A 15,605-nucleotide genomic window follows, 5' to 3' on the forward strand; every position below is an offset into this window, starting at 1 on the left:
TATAACAGGTCCTATCTCTGCCTAAACTAATTGCAATAAACTGGCAAAAGTTCTTTTATACATCTCAGTTTCTGTACAAAACAAAGATAATGTGCAAATCAGTCAATGTACAAAAAGGAGTCAATGGCTGTTGGTATTAGAAAGAGGTCCAATTAAAATGCTTTGGGCTGTTTTTTCATGGTTGGCACACTATAGTGAATTATAAACTAACCAGATAGGCTAGGTTTGCACATTGCTAAGCCATGAAACAAACCAAGAATGTTTGTTTAAAATTAAACATATGAGTACATCTGTTAGAACTTTATCTGACCTGGTTAAACATTTTGGGTGAGGATAGATCTTTGTGTTGTGCATCCAGATCATGACCCTGTGATTGCGGGTGCACTGGGATGGCTGGAACTCCAGTGATACTGTAACCACCATTCATTCAGTGCCATCATTACTTGTAATGGCCACTGGCTGAATGGTTATACATTGAGAACCTGTAAACTCTGTATTTGGGATTTAACATCAATCTTTACCCTGTTTTCATGAATATACCTTTTTCCTTCTGTTATATTAATTTAATAATTGGAAATCTGTCTAGTCTGTACAGAGATTTTGAGGACAGAATGTTCTCTTTGAATTAGATCCGCTGTCCAACTCCTGGTCTGTCTAGAGAATTGTATTTTCTTTTAGATTTTTCTTTCTTAAACTAATTTGTAAGCTGCTGTATGACCAGGATCTGGACAGCTCTGTAATTATCCTCCACCTTGAATGTCTACCTTTTCATACTACATTTCAAAATAAGTTTTGGTCTTTACATTTTCGGTTTTTAATAAAGTTTGATTCTATATATATATATAAATCCTGTGAGATTGGTTTGTCTCTCAAAGGGAGAAGAAGGATTGAATCCTGTAGTCACCATTGCTCGATCCTATGCAGTAAGGGAATGGCATTATATAAATTATTTGAACTTTTTATTTAGATAAAGGGCAGCATTGGACGTGACTGCTTTTTTCCTCTCATGCCAAGACTAAACATTGTATACCAAATGAGGTAATTATCCCTTACCCCACCCCAGAAGATGGATTCTGGCAGCAGGAATTGCCAAGCTGCTAAACCAACAGAGGAAATGGGATCGGAGTTTGAATATCAGAGATAGCAATAGCACCTAGACTTATATACCGCTTCACAGTGCTTTACAGCCCTGTCTAAGCAGTTTACAGAGTCAGCATATTGCCCTCAACAATCTGGGTCCTCATTTTACCAACCTTGGGAGAATGGAAGGCTGAGTCAACCTTGAGTCAGTCAGGATCGAACTCCTGGCAATGGGCAGAGTTAGCCTGCAATACTGCATTCTAACTACTGCACCTCCACAGATCCTCTGGAAGAGGTTTTAGAACCTGCAGCCATCAGCAATTCATAATAGAGCGGATTTATTTTTATTATAGAAAATAAAATGTATTGCCTTTCCATTCTTATGCTTAAAATGCAGATTACTTTATGATTAAGGTAACATTGACAGTGAGAGCAACAAATGACTTCTGATAATGGCTTGATCCCGTCTTCAAATTTTATTTTCTTCCACAGCAGTGCAAGAGTCCTCACTGTTTCAAGCGTGAATTGCTATTTAAAAATAAGGTGCCAGACTAGTGAAATTCAAATCTTTCTTCAGAGGCAGGCTGTTCTCTTTAATGTTCTGCAAAGGTTTTCACCTGAACAAATCTATTTTAGATTAGTGTAGAAAGAGCTCATAGAAGTTTTTTTTCCACAATGCTCAGAAGTCAAATATTACTATGTGAATGTTAGTGGAAAACTCATCACTCAGTTTTGCATACAAAGATTAAGGCTGGAACAGCTTGCTTTGTGGAGTGTAATTAATTCAGTGATACACTCTTCAATCAATAACTGTCCAGGGCTGAAAGAAAGTATTAAAAGAGAAGACTTGGCAGAATTTGACAAAATAATTAACTGCAATTTTTTTCTGGTGAATTGAAACCATAACTATGATTTCTGAAGAACTGGAAACAATGAAAAAAAACCTAAAATGTAAAAAAGGCAAATGGGATTGCTTAATCTCCAAAATCAATGACCAAATTGATTGGTGGGGTCTTTTTATGGTGGCTCCTAGAACAAATTTTGATTCCTGAGCGTCTCTGAACATGTAACAGACAGAAGAAAGAAAACCAGAACATTTTTTTCTTTGAAATGTTTTTTTAAAGAAACTGCATACATCCAAGACAATTTAAATACCATGCAGTTTCAGTATGTACAAATTGAAACTCTAGATGTAGAGATTCACTTTAGTGTTTTCTCTAGATATTTACATTTTATCATCGTTTTTTCATACAGCCATAATCTGTTAAATTACAATACTGGAAGATCACAGTCTTGACTGTCACCACATTCACTCCTATACAAAGACAAAAACTATGTACATTCATTTGATGGGAAGAGGGCCTGGGAAATGTACCGGTTTCAGAATAACTTGGAGAGCAACTGGAATCCTCATTTCTAGTCCTGCAACCATTAAGTTAAGCTGTCTAATCAAGTTGGATGCGGGACTAACTTGCAATCCTGTGTGCCTTTTACAAGATTTACAATCATTCTTTCATAGAGATTAGGGGGGAAAATAGTTCCCCCAGGAGTGGAAAATAGATGTCTGTGAGAGCTTCATGTGAACAACAAAGGCTTAGAAATAAACTCAATATGCTAGGAAAAAGACTTCTCGTCTCCCTGTAAATAAAATACACCCTACTCAAGCCCTGGTGAAGCGAATGGGAGTAGGGCAACAAAAATAGCTTGTTGTTGCCCATATCCATAGATTTTAGTGGTGAAAATAGTTAAATTTGGCATAGCAGTAAGGTATACTTGGTGTTTCAGCTGACTGCTTTAGAAAGACCAAACCATTCAATCTTCAAAAATAAGCTATTTTTCACCAAAGAGTTTTAGGGAATAATCAGTTATTTAAACATTGAGTTGGTGGGACCTCAGCTGATAACTTTGACTTTTTGAAAATGGACAAAGTTTTGCCCAATTCAACGATTTGAAACTTGTATGGATGGTAAGGATTGGAATAAAATATTTTGCACACAAAAGCCTGAAAAGATTTGTATGCAGAAAGCAAAACAACCCTCCGTTTTGATAAGCTACACACCATATGGTTCCATTGTATGAATTAGTTATGCCCTATTTCTTGATTCCATCCATTTACCTGCATAAAAATAAATAAATAAATAAAGGAGTTACTATTCCTTGTGTCTTCAACATGGACAAAAATGCTTTCACTTTTATGGAAGATGATGTAAGAGAAGGAATGGCAGTAGCTGGGGGCAGAGTGAAAGGGGGATCAGCCTAGAATCTCTACATAGTTCAAATGAACTAAGTCCAATCCTCCGTTGAGTGTCATTGACCCTTATCTAGCTCTAAACAAGTGCTGACCATTAGCTGAGAAGATTCTTGTGCATGGGCTTTTAGCAGTTCAATCGAACCTTCATGTGTGGTCCTGGTCTTTTACTCCTCATAGGTAAAGAGGCAGGAGACAGGAACTACCTGGATTGTGAGCAAAGTGGAGTTAAAGTCATCTGGAAATTCAGATGTGCAGAGAGGATCAGTTCTGTAACCTATTAATTCTTCTCAAAAAGGAAGAAAGAAAAAAAGATAATCCATGGTGGTGGGAAGAATAAGTCTTTGAACAATGGGGAGGAGCTTCACCCAAGGGTTGGTGGACTGAAAGGCTGGTATGGTGGGCAAGCAGGTCTCCATTATTTCATAACGCTATGAAACTATGACAAATGAAAACTGGCTATGTTAAAATGACAGTTTTCAAGGTATGAAAAACAGTTTATTTGCCATAGATTTGCTCTGTGCAAACCGGGCAAATGAATTAACATTTTCACTACCCTCCCATCTCCACAGTCCTAGCAATTCACCCAGCTACAAGCCCACCTACTTCATCTGCTGACCACTAGTGGTGTTGTAATCTCTTTTTTTTTTTTTTTGCATTTTTTAAGTAAAAAAAATACATGTACTTTTATCTAAAAACAAAGTACTCTATTACTTCATCTCCTTTTTTTCTTATGCCCAGAGTAACATAACTAGACAAAACTAAACTGTATAAGAAAAAATGGATTTTCTTAGTCTAGTTTAATCACCTATTCATTGGAACTCAGGATTGTAATGGGCACTGCAGTGACTCAGGTTTTAGTTTGGAGAAGAACCTGAATCATTGCAGTCACCCATTAAAATGTGCTTCCATATACATGTTTCCTAAAAGAAAATTTATCAACCACTCATGATTTAATCCTAAATAGATGAAGCCCACTAAAATCACCTGAACTTAAGTAGCCATCACCTTAGAGGAGACCCACTGAAATCAATAGTACTTAAGTTATTGTCTATTTAAACTCTATTCACTATAACGGGTCTCCTCTAAGTACAACCACATTTGGATCCCAGATTATAGTCTTAACACCAGCGAAGGTCTGAGAATTAAAGCTGTCATATCTATAGTGATTTGTATGGATGGGCAAAAAGTTCAAGATGGCAAAGTTTCTACCTAAAAGGCATAATCAGATATGTTTAATCTGAACTAGATGTAGATGTTAGTAGACATCACCAAAGTGTTTTGATACAGTGGATTCATAATTCTTTCCAATGTGCAAAGATAAACTTATTAAGAGAAGACCAATACCTTAAATGTGAAATAATATAATAAAATAAAATATAAAATATAATAAATAATAACAATATCACATCTCTAGCCTTTTGCTAAATGCTTTGGTTCTCAATTTAAGACTCAGCCATTCACAACAGCATATTTAGTTATACCAAGAAGCACTTTGAAGAATAGAAATCCCTCCTGTTAAAAGAAGAAAAGAAAAATCAACATCCAAGCATACAGCATAAAGTCAACCTTAGGGTTCTCTTTAACTTGTGCCTTTTCTGTCTTGCACATTAATGAATTGGAAAAACCTATGTAAAGCTGACAGGCCACGCCAGGACAAGCTAGGCTATCGAACTGCTACACAGGACCATATGAAACATGAAATAGTCAGCAGGGCAGAAGGCAGTATGACACGTTCCACTGTAGAAAATAAGCTTGCTATGAAAAGTTCTTCAATCTCGGACTCTTCCAAACATTGCAGCAAAAGAATCATTTGAAGAGGAGAAATGGATGATGAAGAATCCTTCTTGGTCCTGTAGAAATCAAGAGTATCCACCAGTCAACCGAAGATCTTCCTGGGGGTGGTGGGGCTTGGAAAGTCAAAGTGAGATGGATCCTTTGAGGTGGATTCTATTTCCCCAGTTCACCCCATCAAGTTCTAAGGTGCTCCACACAGAATGAAATGCTTGGTAGAAATGTTGTTCCAGAACAGTGACTGTGTCCAGCAGAGCTTCTGTCAGTGCCAAATACCAACGGTCTCAGCTTCCTTCAGAGATGAAAGAGGACTGACGGGCTCCAAACAAAGACCACTAATGTGAATGAATGGCTTGGGAACTCCACACAGCAGCATTTAAAATATAAGTGCCAACTCCAGGCATGATTCTTGCCAAGATAGCCTCAGTTGCTGAATGTTGTGCCAACAAATTGTATGAGAAAGTTATTCCCAGGATGAGAAAACTCACGTTTCCTGCATGTTTTTATAGGTTTTAGAAAGGCAGTTCAGAAGATTTACCACTGTACGTAACAGAGAAATGAATGACATCAGCACTTATGGTTCTTTTCCATTACGTTCTCAAGATGGCAGCATATTCAGTTCCTATGGTCTGTGAAACCTAAAAAAGTGAAGAAAAAAAGCTCAGACAAATGAGATAGATTACTACCAGCATTAGCACCCATACTCAGAAGAATCAAAGTGACAAAACCAACCAAACAAAAACTGGCTTAGTAATTAGTAATTTTAAAGAAGGGGCTTTATTTACTATAGTGTTTAAGTCAAGGGTCTCCAAACTTGACAACTTTTAAGACTTGTGAACTTCAAGTCCTCAGCCAGCCATGTTGGCTAGGGAATTCTGGTAGTTAGTCCATAAGACTTAAAGTTGCCAAATTTGGAGACCCCTACTTTAAGTAAAATATGTGGCAATGTACTTGCCTCAGAAAATGGCAGACAACGAAACTATCAGACCATAGACAGGGCTGACTCCCAGTAATTACTTATTCAGCAAGCTACATAGAGGACATGAGAGAACAGATAGCATTGATGTAAATATCACACACAAAATAGTATTTCCCAGCCTGACACATTCTATATAACTTGAAGCTGTAACTTCCACAACTCCCAGACAGCAGTCCCAACATAACTGATGGTTGCCAAGCAGTGGTGGAATTCAATTTTTTTTACTACCGGTTCTGTGGGCATGGCTTGGTGGGCGTGGCAGGGAAAGGATACTGCAAAATCTCCATTCCCACCCCACTCCAGGGGAAGGATACTGCAAAATCCCCATTCCCTTCCCCCTCCTGGGGGAAGGATATTGCAAAATCTCCATTCCCACCCCACTCTGGGGCCAGCCAGAGATGGTATTTGCCGGTTCTCCGAACTACTCAAAATTTCTGCTACTGGTTCTCCAGAACCTGTCAGAACCTGCTGAATTTCACCCCTGATGCCAAGTTCTAAGAGACCATTGAATTGGAAGGCAGGACATTAACCCTACCATGAATTTACAGTAAAAGGATTTGGGGAGTTATTTTTGTCAGGTGAAAAAAAAATCGGAGGTCTCGGATGAGAAACAAGAAAAAGGCAAGAAAGGAAACTCAGAAGTGCAGTATGATGTGGAACTGTTCTGAAGATTAGGTAAATAGGAAGCATTTCTCTTGAAAGTATAATTTATATCCCACTTTTAGTTACACATCTCTGGATTGCTTCACATAATACGTTTTTCAGAGTGAGATTCTTCTGACTCCAGAAGAATCCCCAATTTTTTTTTAATACTCCAAAACCCCCACCTTTTCCCCTCTCTTCTCCTTATCAGGAATCTATGCCTTTGTTTTCAAGGAGAAATGCAAGGTTTTTATTTCTGCTTATTAAGAGTAGTCCAAAAGCAAAATTCAGCAGTGGCATCTTTGAGGCATTCTGACAATCGCTGGAAATTGAAATGATGGATTCCTTCAAGAATTTAGCTATGTTTCTTCCCCGCATATAAAATATCAAGTAGAAAAGAAGCCTAGGAGATCATTCACTATGTTAATATTGGTTAATAATAATATTGATATTATTGAACAATAATAATGTTGAAATAGGGCCGATTGTCCAAGTTCAAGTCTACCCTCACCTTGACAACACCCTGGGTGATTCTGAGTCTGTCTGTATCTGCATCTCTCAGCCTAGCCTTTCTGAGGTTGTTGCAAATGGAAATAAAATTGGAGGAAAAAGTACTACCTATGCTGTTTTGAGCAGGAGAAAAAATCTAACTAATAAGATAAATAAGTAAGATATAGGAATAGCCTCAAACTTGGGTGGTTTTTAAGAACTTTTGCTTAAAATAATATTATCTTACCTTGTTAAATGCCTGCTTAATTCATGAACTTCCATTTCAGTGCTCTTAAATTCATTTAGCTCTTTGCGAATTGCTGCCTGTGTGGGAGAAAAGAATAAGTGATTAGCCCAGCTGAAAAGAAATATGTCAATAAACTAGATGAGGAACAGCCAAACTCTGCTGCTCAGGTGAGGTTGTGGAAGACAGTTTCCTGTCACGTGTCACTTTTCCACAGGGAAGAGCATTTCAAATGGAAGAGATGCCCTCCACACTCCTATACATGTCAATAAATGAGGAAATGTTGTAGTAAGAATAAAAGGCTTGTATGGAAGCAACCAGAATTATTATGCAAGTGCATGATAACAAAATTAACTAAAAAGCTAGAACTAAGAATAACAAAAAACTTGGTAAAAAGAAAGGAGAGGAAAAAAAAAACCATACAATTCTGGCTCCTCTTGGGCAGGTCTTATGAACTTTCAGCTGGCAAGGATGATGTTGTAGTACACTTCCACAGAAAATAAATTTAACTACATCCTCTGGTTACTGGTTCCCTCCAAAAATATCTTAGAAGCTTCTTTAGCTTCCTGGCTGTTTCTGAGGCTTGTCCTACTTACTTTGTCAGCAGCTGTTAGCCTTGTCCATGGTTTATCTGCCCGTCTGTCATAATCCTGAGCATCTGCCACTTCTACGTAATCACTAAAACGAATGAGAATTTTCCTCTCTCTCAACTCTTCAACTGTAGGCCTTTGACTTAGCTGTAGGAAGAGCAAAATAGGAAAAGAATATCCAAAATGTCCTTTCTAGAAGACATTTCCAAATGTCTTAAACAAAAGAGCCATAAAGGAAAAGCTGCTTTATTTTCAAGTTAATTTTACCGGTAGTCCTCGACTTATGACCACGATGGAGCCCAAAGTTTCCATTGTTAAATGAGACAGTTGTTAATTGAGTTGGGCCTCATTTTATGACCTTTTTGCCACAGTTAAGTGAATCCGGCTGTCCTCCCCCAATTGACTTTGCTTGCCAGGAGCTGGCCGGGAAGGTTAGTAATGGTGATCACATGACCCCAGAACAATGCAACTGTCATAAATGCAGTGTTTGAATTTAGATCACGTGACCATGGGGATGCTGCAATGGTCATAAGTGTAAAACCAGTCATCAGTCACTTTTTTCAGTGCTGTTGTAACTTCATATGGTCACTAAACAAATGGTTGTAAGTCAAGGACTACCTGTATTGCCTGGGAACTATTATCTGCTATTTAATTATTAGACAAAACCGTATGTCATGCAAAGTGGGATCAAGAAGTCATAACATCAAATAAGGGGGTGTGAGCCTCAGGATCACATGTAGTTGATAGCCTGATTTAAAAACCCTTGTAAAATAATCTGAATTTCTACTCCTCTTTTTCTGAGGAAAACTATTCTCTGCATTTCTTCCCTCTTTTAGACTTATACAGATTCTTGTCCTCTTCTTGTTCACTGTTTCTCCAACAGAGTATCAAAAGAGGCAGGTCCTTTCACTTATTACAAAGGGGTTTCCTTCTCATAGTGTTGACTAACTTTGAACTGTCTGCATCAAAGTCTACATTTTTATTATTGTTGTTGCCACTACTATGGTAACCACCCAATGATTATTTATTTTCCATTCTGTTCCTAAACCGAATAAGTAAAACAAAAATCCCCTGAAAGCCTTTTTTAAATATCAAAGATAGGACTATAAGCACAAAATATGCAAAGGTAAATTGGATTTGTGCTCTTTGTTCATGTTAAAATGCCATTTCCCCCCCACTTTCAACATACACTAAGGATTATATGTTAAGGATTCTCAGGCTATTACCGAATGTCAACGCTTCTGAGAGTTTATTATTGAATGCTATTTAAATGAAGCAAGACTTTTAAGACCACTATAGCCTACTATAAAAGTAGACTTAGGTTACAGGGAAGAAGGAAGAGGAGGAGGAGGAGGAGGAGGAGGAGGAGGAGGAGAAGAAGAAGAAGAAGAAGAAGAAGAAGAAGAAGAAGAAGAAGAAGAAGAAGAAGAAGAAGAAGAAGAAGAAGAAGAAGAAGAAGAAGAAGAAGAAGAAGAAGAAGAAGAAGAAGAGGAAGAGGGAGAAGAATTATTATTTTGCATGTCACCTAATGAAATATTATGGCTGCCAGAAAAGTATGCATTTGGAAAATAAAAGGAAGGTAATACTTAAATAACATAACACAAGCTAGGTCAGTTCCACTAAAGCAGGGTGTCAAACTCGCATCGTCGTGGCGGCATCATGTGACGAATCGGGAGTTTTTCCCCTTTGCTAAACTGGGCAGGGGTGGGGCCAGCATGTGACGCATCTGGGCCATGGGCCGTGAGTTTGACACCCCTGCACTAAAGTAATGACCAATGAATTCAGACAGCCACCTATTTGGTGTACTGACTATTTAAAATATCTTTCACTGCACAGCATTAATTAGGTGGACACAGCTCTAAACAATAATCTGGAATATTTCAACATACATTGAACTGAATACATGTAGTTCTCAATTTACAACATCAATGAAGCCCAATTTTTTTTGTTGCTTAAATGAAACATTTGTTAAGTGAACTTTGCCCCATTTTATGCCCTTTCTTGCCACAATTGTTAAGTGAGTCACTGCAGCTGTTAAGTTAGTAACATTGTTGTTAATCGAATCTGCCTTCCCCACTGACTTTGCTTGTCAGAAGGTCACCAAAGGTAATTACAGGACCCTGGGACACGGCAACTGTCATAAATATGAACCAGTTGCCAAGCATGCAAATTTTGATCACCTGACTGTGGGGATACTAAAACGGTCGTTAAGTGTGAAAAATGGTTGTAAATTGCTATTTTCAGTGCCATTGTAACTTTGAACGGTCATTAAATGAACTGTTGTAAATTGAGGACTACCTGTATTATGACTCCACAATATCAAAGGAGCCAGTGGTGGGATTCAAATAATTTAACAACCGGTTCTCTGCCCTAATGATTTCTTCCAACAACCAGTTCACCAAACTACTCAGAAAGTTAACAACCGGTTCTCCCGAAGTGGTGTGAATTGGCTGAATCCCACCACTGAAAGGAGCCCAGAAAACTGGATTTCATGAGTGGATGGCTGTCTCTCTGACAGACTCTTGAGATGCTATGTCAGTCATTCTTCATAGATTAAATGAATGTGACCAAGGAAGGACTATGTCATTGTAGATCAGGTTGTGAGTGACCAATTTGGGATCAGCTGCTTTGCAAATCATACAATAACGACACACCTTGCACACCTTCATGAAAATTTGCTTTGGAGCGTCTCTTGTCCATCCTTGCCTTTCTATCAAAATATGGAACCAAAAGACATGCAGATACCAATAGGTTTACCAAAGCCAAGCCTGTAACTGGCACATCCTAGTCCAAAATGGTACTGTGTGAATTATTGACTGGCTGTTATATATGAACACCAAGGAAGGCTACTTTTCAAGTAAATATCAGCAGATATTTACTTCAAATGTTTCTATTACTTGACAAACCAATATTCAATAAGGTCCTATTTCCTTGTACATCAGAGTACAATATACAATAACATTCATAGGGAAAATATTATGCACAGAAAGGCACATTAAGGGCAGTCCAGTGTGCTATGGCCATATGTGTACTGTTCTAACTTTCTGCTGGGTTGTATCTGCACAGTGCAAGAATCGGTCATCAGATAATTTAATCTACTGCAAAAACCCCTCTCCATTCTATTTAGATTAAGACATGATGGCAAGGGCTCAGATCTAGCTCTGAGAAGACAACCAGGAATAAAACTGGGATCTTTATTCTGAGAAGGAATAAAACTGGAATCCTTATTTTGACAAACTCTATTCTATTCTATTCTATTCTATTCTATTCTATTCTATTCTATTCTATTCTATTCTATTCTATTCTATTCTATTCTATTCTATTCCCTTTTTATCAGAAACACAAGTGAACCAAATGTAACATCTATGTCTGAAAGATTGATGAAAGATTGTTGCCTAATCTTTCTAATCTTTCTATCCTTTGGCTAGTCACACCACTCTCAAGATCCCTTTATCTCTAACATTCCCTGCTGACTTGAGCCAATATGAGGGAAGCAAAGAAAATTTGCTGGCCTTCAATTGATTTCTTTCTATTGCTTGGTTTTCTAAACGGGAGGGAAGAGGTGGTACAGGCTGGTTATAGAGGTAAATGCAAATGTTAAAGTTGATGGCTTTCACCCACTAGAGTTTAAATAAAAATGATTGTCATATATTATTATATACTTTCTCATTTTTTTTTAAAAAATGTGTGCTATTGGCTAAATGAGAAAAATCTAATAAATATATCCTTTATGCCTATTAAAAGAAAACAATTTTAGGGGACACACCATTGCATGAATGTATTAAAACAAAAAATAAAAGAGAGAATTGTATTCGTGGAGATTGATCTACCAAGCCCAGTATGTAATTTGCAACATCTCGAGTGTTTGAAAACCTTTCCTCAATTTTTGCAGCTCCAAGCAGTTTATTGAATTCCTCATGGTTTTTTGACAGCTTCCTCTGCTGGTTTCTCTATCCACATTTAGGACTTCAAAGCTATTACCAAGAGAAAATGCCTGAAGGATTCCTTGTAAGGAATAAAGTGTTTGGAAAATATGCTTTTCAGGAAACAAACACATCAAAGATGTATATGGTAAAGAACATCCGCTTCAAAGCTTCAAGGTTGCCACAAAGGACAAAACAAAGGAATTTCTTACCTTGCGGGTTAATCTTCTCTTGATTTCTCGTTTTTCTTCCTGTTCCTCTTGCTCATTCCGTGCTAGAAAAGATTGACAAAATTCTAAATATGCATGCATTTTTTAAAAATGGCAAAGGGTGATTAGTGCTCCTTGGTCATTTGGATATAAATTTCTGTACGTCTTAAGAACACTTAAGTTCTTTAGTCTCTAATTGGGAGCCACCCAGAATTGGTTATAAGATGGGTAGCTATATAAATGATTTCAATAAATAAATAAGTAGTTATATGTTAGCATACATATGACGGCAATCGTGTGCAATGCCAAAATATCATTAATCTCTGCACTTTTTATCAAGATTTATCAAAAACAGATAAAAGTATAGAATAATTGTGATGGGGCAAACAATAGGGAAGAGTTTCTGGAGTGCTTCTAGAATTTTTAGACTCTAAAAGATATTGCAGGCACTCTACAAAAAGATAACACAGCTTCCATGCATATCTGATGAATTTCAACTATATAAGAAATGTGTTTCAACATAAAGCTTTGTTTACAATATTTATTCGACCCATCGTGACAACATTTTATTATTTGCAATTACACATGTATCACTTAGGTGTCTACTGTTTGGTTATACATTGTTGTAGTCAAATAACCACTGAAAGATTGCAGCAGGCATGTTTTATTATTGAAAGAACCACAGTATGGATAGTGATCAAGCCTTGAAAAGGAGCTGCAAAAAACCACGAACTAATCCCCAAAAGTGCTTTTCCAAAAGGCAACTGGACTTTACTGGGGGGGGAGGGAGGGGGAGGTTGGGGTTTCCCCTTGAAAACATTTGGCTTCTCATCCAAGAAGCTTCTTCAGTTTTGAACTGAAAAAAAACCCAAAACCTGAAGAAGCTTCTTGGATGAGAAGCGAAACATTTTCAAGGGAAAAAAACAAAACAAAACAAGAAAATCTAGTGGCCTTTTGAAAAAAGCACCTTTGGGACAGCTATGACCTGGATGATTGAGAATCTCCATAGACCAGAGTTCCCCAATGTTTCTGGCTTTGCAGACCGGGGTTGGGGGGTGGGGGTGGGGGGAGGATGGTTTGTGCAAGTGGCCAGCAAGCACAAATGGAGCGTGTGTGCACACGCTCACCCACTGCTCACACAAATGGGGATGCGTGTGCATGCGCTCATCTGCCATTTCTACGGCCAGTTGCAAGCCCCTCACAGCCCACTAGTGGACTGTGGCCCATAGGTTGGGGACCCCTGCCATAGACAACCGTGAACTAGAATCATGTATGAGAGAAGGGTGGCTATATAAATTGAAATAATAATAATAATAATAATAATAATAATAATAACAACAACAACAACAACAACAACAACAACAACAATAATAGTAATAATAAGAATTTTAACTAGCTGGGACATGTAAAGATGCATCTTTGATCTCACTGTTTGTAATCTCTATTACAAATATTTTTTTGTAGGTTTGAAATTTGTCTCAAAATGACTATTTATTATTTTATTTAGTTTGCCTAATTCCAATTGACTCTGTTCACAAAGAGTGACATAAAAAACCAGTACAACCCCAAAACAAGATGGCTCTGGGCACAATATACATCGAGAAAGCGAAAATAATAGATACACCCAGCAAGGGACCACACCAATCAAGATCTGGGAGAACAGCCAGATTTTCAAGGTTTTTTGGAATGCCAACAAGGTTGGAGCCACATGGATTTTAGAGGTGATCTCATTCCACAGGCAGGCTCTGTGACAGAGAAGTCACGCTTCCCAGATCCTGATAGATGACATTGTTTAATTGAAGGGACCTGAAGCACCCCAACTCTGTCGGCACATTCTGGCCAGGCAGAAACCATGGGAGAGCAGTAGTCAGTCAAATAACTGACCTTACACATATAGGGCTTTGGAGGTAAATGATAAGTACCTTGAATTGCACCCAGAAGTGGCAATCAGTACAACTTGCAGAGCAGAGGTGTCACACAGACATACTGAGGCATGCCCATCACTGCTCATGCCTCTGTGTTCTGGACCAGCTGAAGATTTTGAGTGATTTTCAAAGTCAGCCCCATAGAGAACACATTTGGCTAGTGAAGACAAAGGCATGTGTGTCTATCTGAAGGGCCTCCAGCTTGTGATTGTCAAAAGAGCATTTATAAGACTGTGAAAGCAGATATATAATTGGCTTGCTTCTCAAAGGATGCAGGCTGAGACACATTTTTACTAGTATTCAGTTATTAATTGCATCAAAATACCAGTCATTTCGCTGGAATTTATGTTCACGTTGCTTTGCTTAAGGTTCATGTCCTACAGCAAGAGGAGTGTAATTAAACTATTTTCTCTCTTTAATTATTTACGGCTAAGTGTCTTAAACTATTTTCACATTAAATATATTTGTGCCAGTATGGCTTTTTGCTGAGGATGAAATATCATTAATTCAGGTTGTACAACCAAAATTCTAGTATAAGGGTTTTTTTCTGTTTAAAAAAAATGTGGCATGAAAATGTAGTTATATATTTCTGTAAGAATGACTTGTGTACTACTCTTAGATATTTGGCCACGTCTTTATCTAGGATTAGCTCCATTGCATTTTACTGGATCATTTTTCAACAGGCATAGATTAGATTAGATTTTTGGTTGAAATCCATACACAGTATGTTAGATGTAAACACACGGAGGTCAGTGGAGAATATTTCTGAATAAACCTGTATAGGACATTTTGGTAATAAGAGAAAATGGTGATCCTTTAGTTGAATATCCTGGGCTGATCTCAGTATGTTCTCATTTCAACTTTAGTCTAAACTACCAAAACATAAATATGTCTTCTTTATAAGCAATCTCTTTTGGGTAATAATAACAGTGCAAGAGCATAATATATGCCTGTCTCAGACAGGTAAGAATGGAAAAATGGAAACTCCATCCTGGATGGATCCCCTAGAGCAGTGCTTCTCAACCTTTTCTTCACCATGAGCCCCCTTTAAATACTTTTGTGGCCACAGACCATGGCCACGGACCCCCCAAGACTTAACTCAACATTTAAATCATAACATCTTCTTCATGGACACCCTGTGAAGACATCGCAGCCCCCCAGGGCTCTGCAGACCACAGGTTGAGAACTATCACCCTAGAGCCATGTTTTTCAACTTGGAAACTTTAAGATGTGTGGACTCCCATTTCCAGAATTCCCCAGACAGCATTCTGGGAGTTGAAGTCCACACATTTTAAAAGATGGCAAGGTTGAGAAATACTGTTCTACCCTGGGGCATACTTACACTGTATGATTTTTCCTTGATTTAGGTTTGAAGCTACTTACGTTTGAGAATATTCCTCTGCTCTAATTCTTCAGCAGTCGGTCTCTGGCTCAGCCGCCTGTAGAAAAATTTCAATTTCAATTTTTTCACCATATCAAGAC

The 15,605-nt window shown here is 37.9% G+C and overlaps 1 protein-coding gene across 1 annotated transcript in view; it reads right to left on the bottom strand.

Annotated features, from left to right (window-relative positions):
• The window catches only part of PHACTR1 (phosphatase and actin regulator 1), a 99,212-nt gene that overhangs the window by 543 nt on the left and 83,064 nt on the right, over positions 1 to 15,605 (bottom strand). The window contains exons 8-11 of the mRNA XM_070940994.1: positions 15,507 to 15,562; positions 12,202 to 12,263; positions 8,073 to 8,213; positions 7,480 to 7,556 (exon numbers count right to left, since the gene is read on the bottom strand). Of these exons, the coding sequence (XP_070797095.1) occupies positions 7,480 to 7,556; positions 8,073 to 8,213; positions 12,202 to 12,263; positions 15,507 to 15,562 (336 nt within the window). The remainder of the gene's footprint in view (positions 1 to 7,479; positions 7,557 to 8,072; positions 8,214 to 12,201; positions 12,264 to 15,506; positions 15,563 to 15,605) is intronic.

Source organism: Pituophis catenifer, unplaced genomic scaffold (genome assembly GCF_029215685.1).
Source record: "Pituophis catenifer annectens isolate HBS135680 unplaced genomic scaffold, rPitCat1.0.hap2 SCAF_3, whole genome shotgun sequence".
In the NCBI taxonomy this organism is placed as follows: domain Eukaryota; kingdom Metazoa; phylum Chordata; class Lepidosauria; order Squamata; family Colubridae; genus Pituophis; species Pituophis catenifer.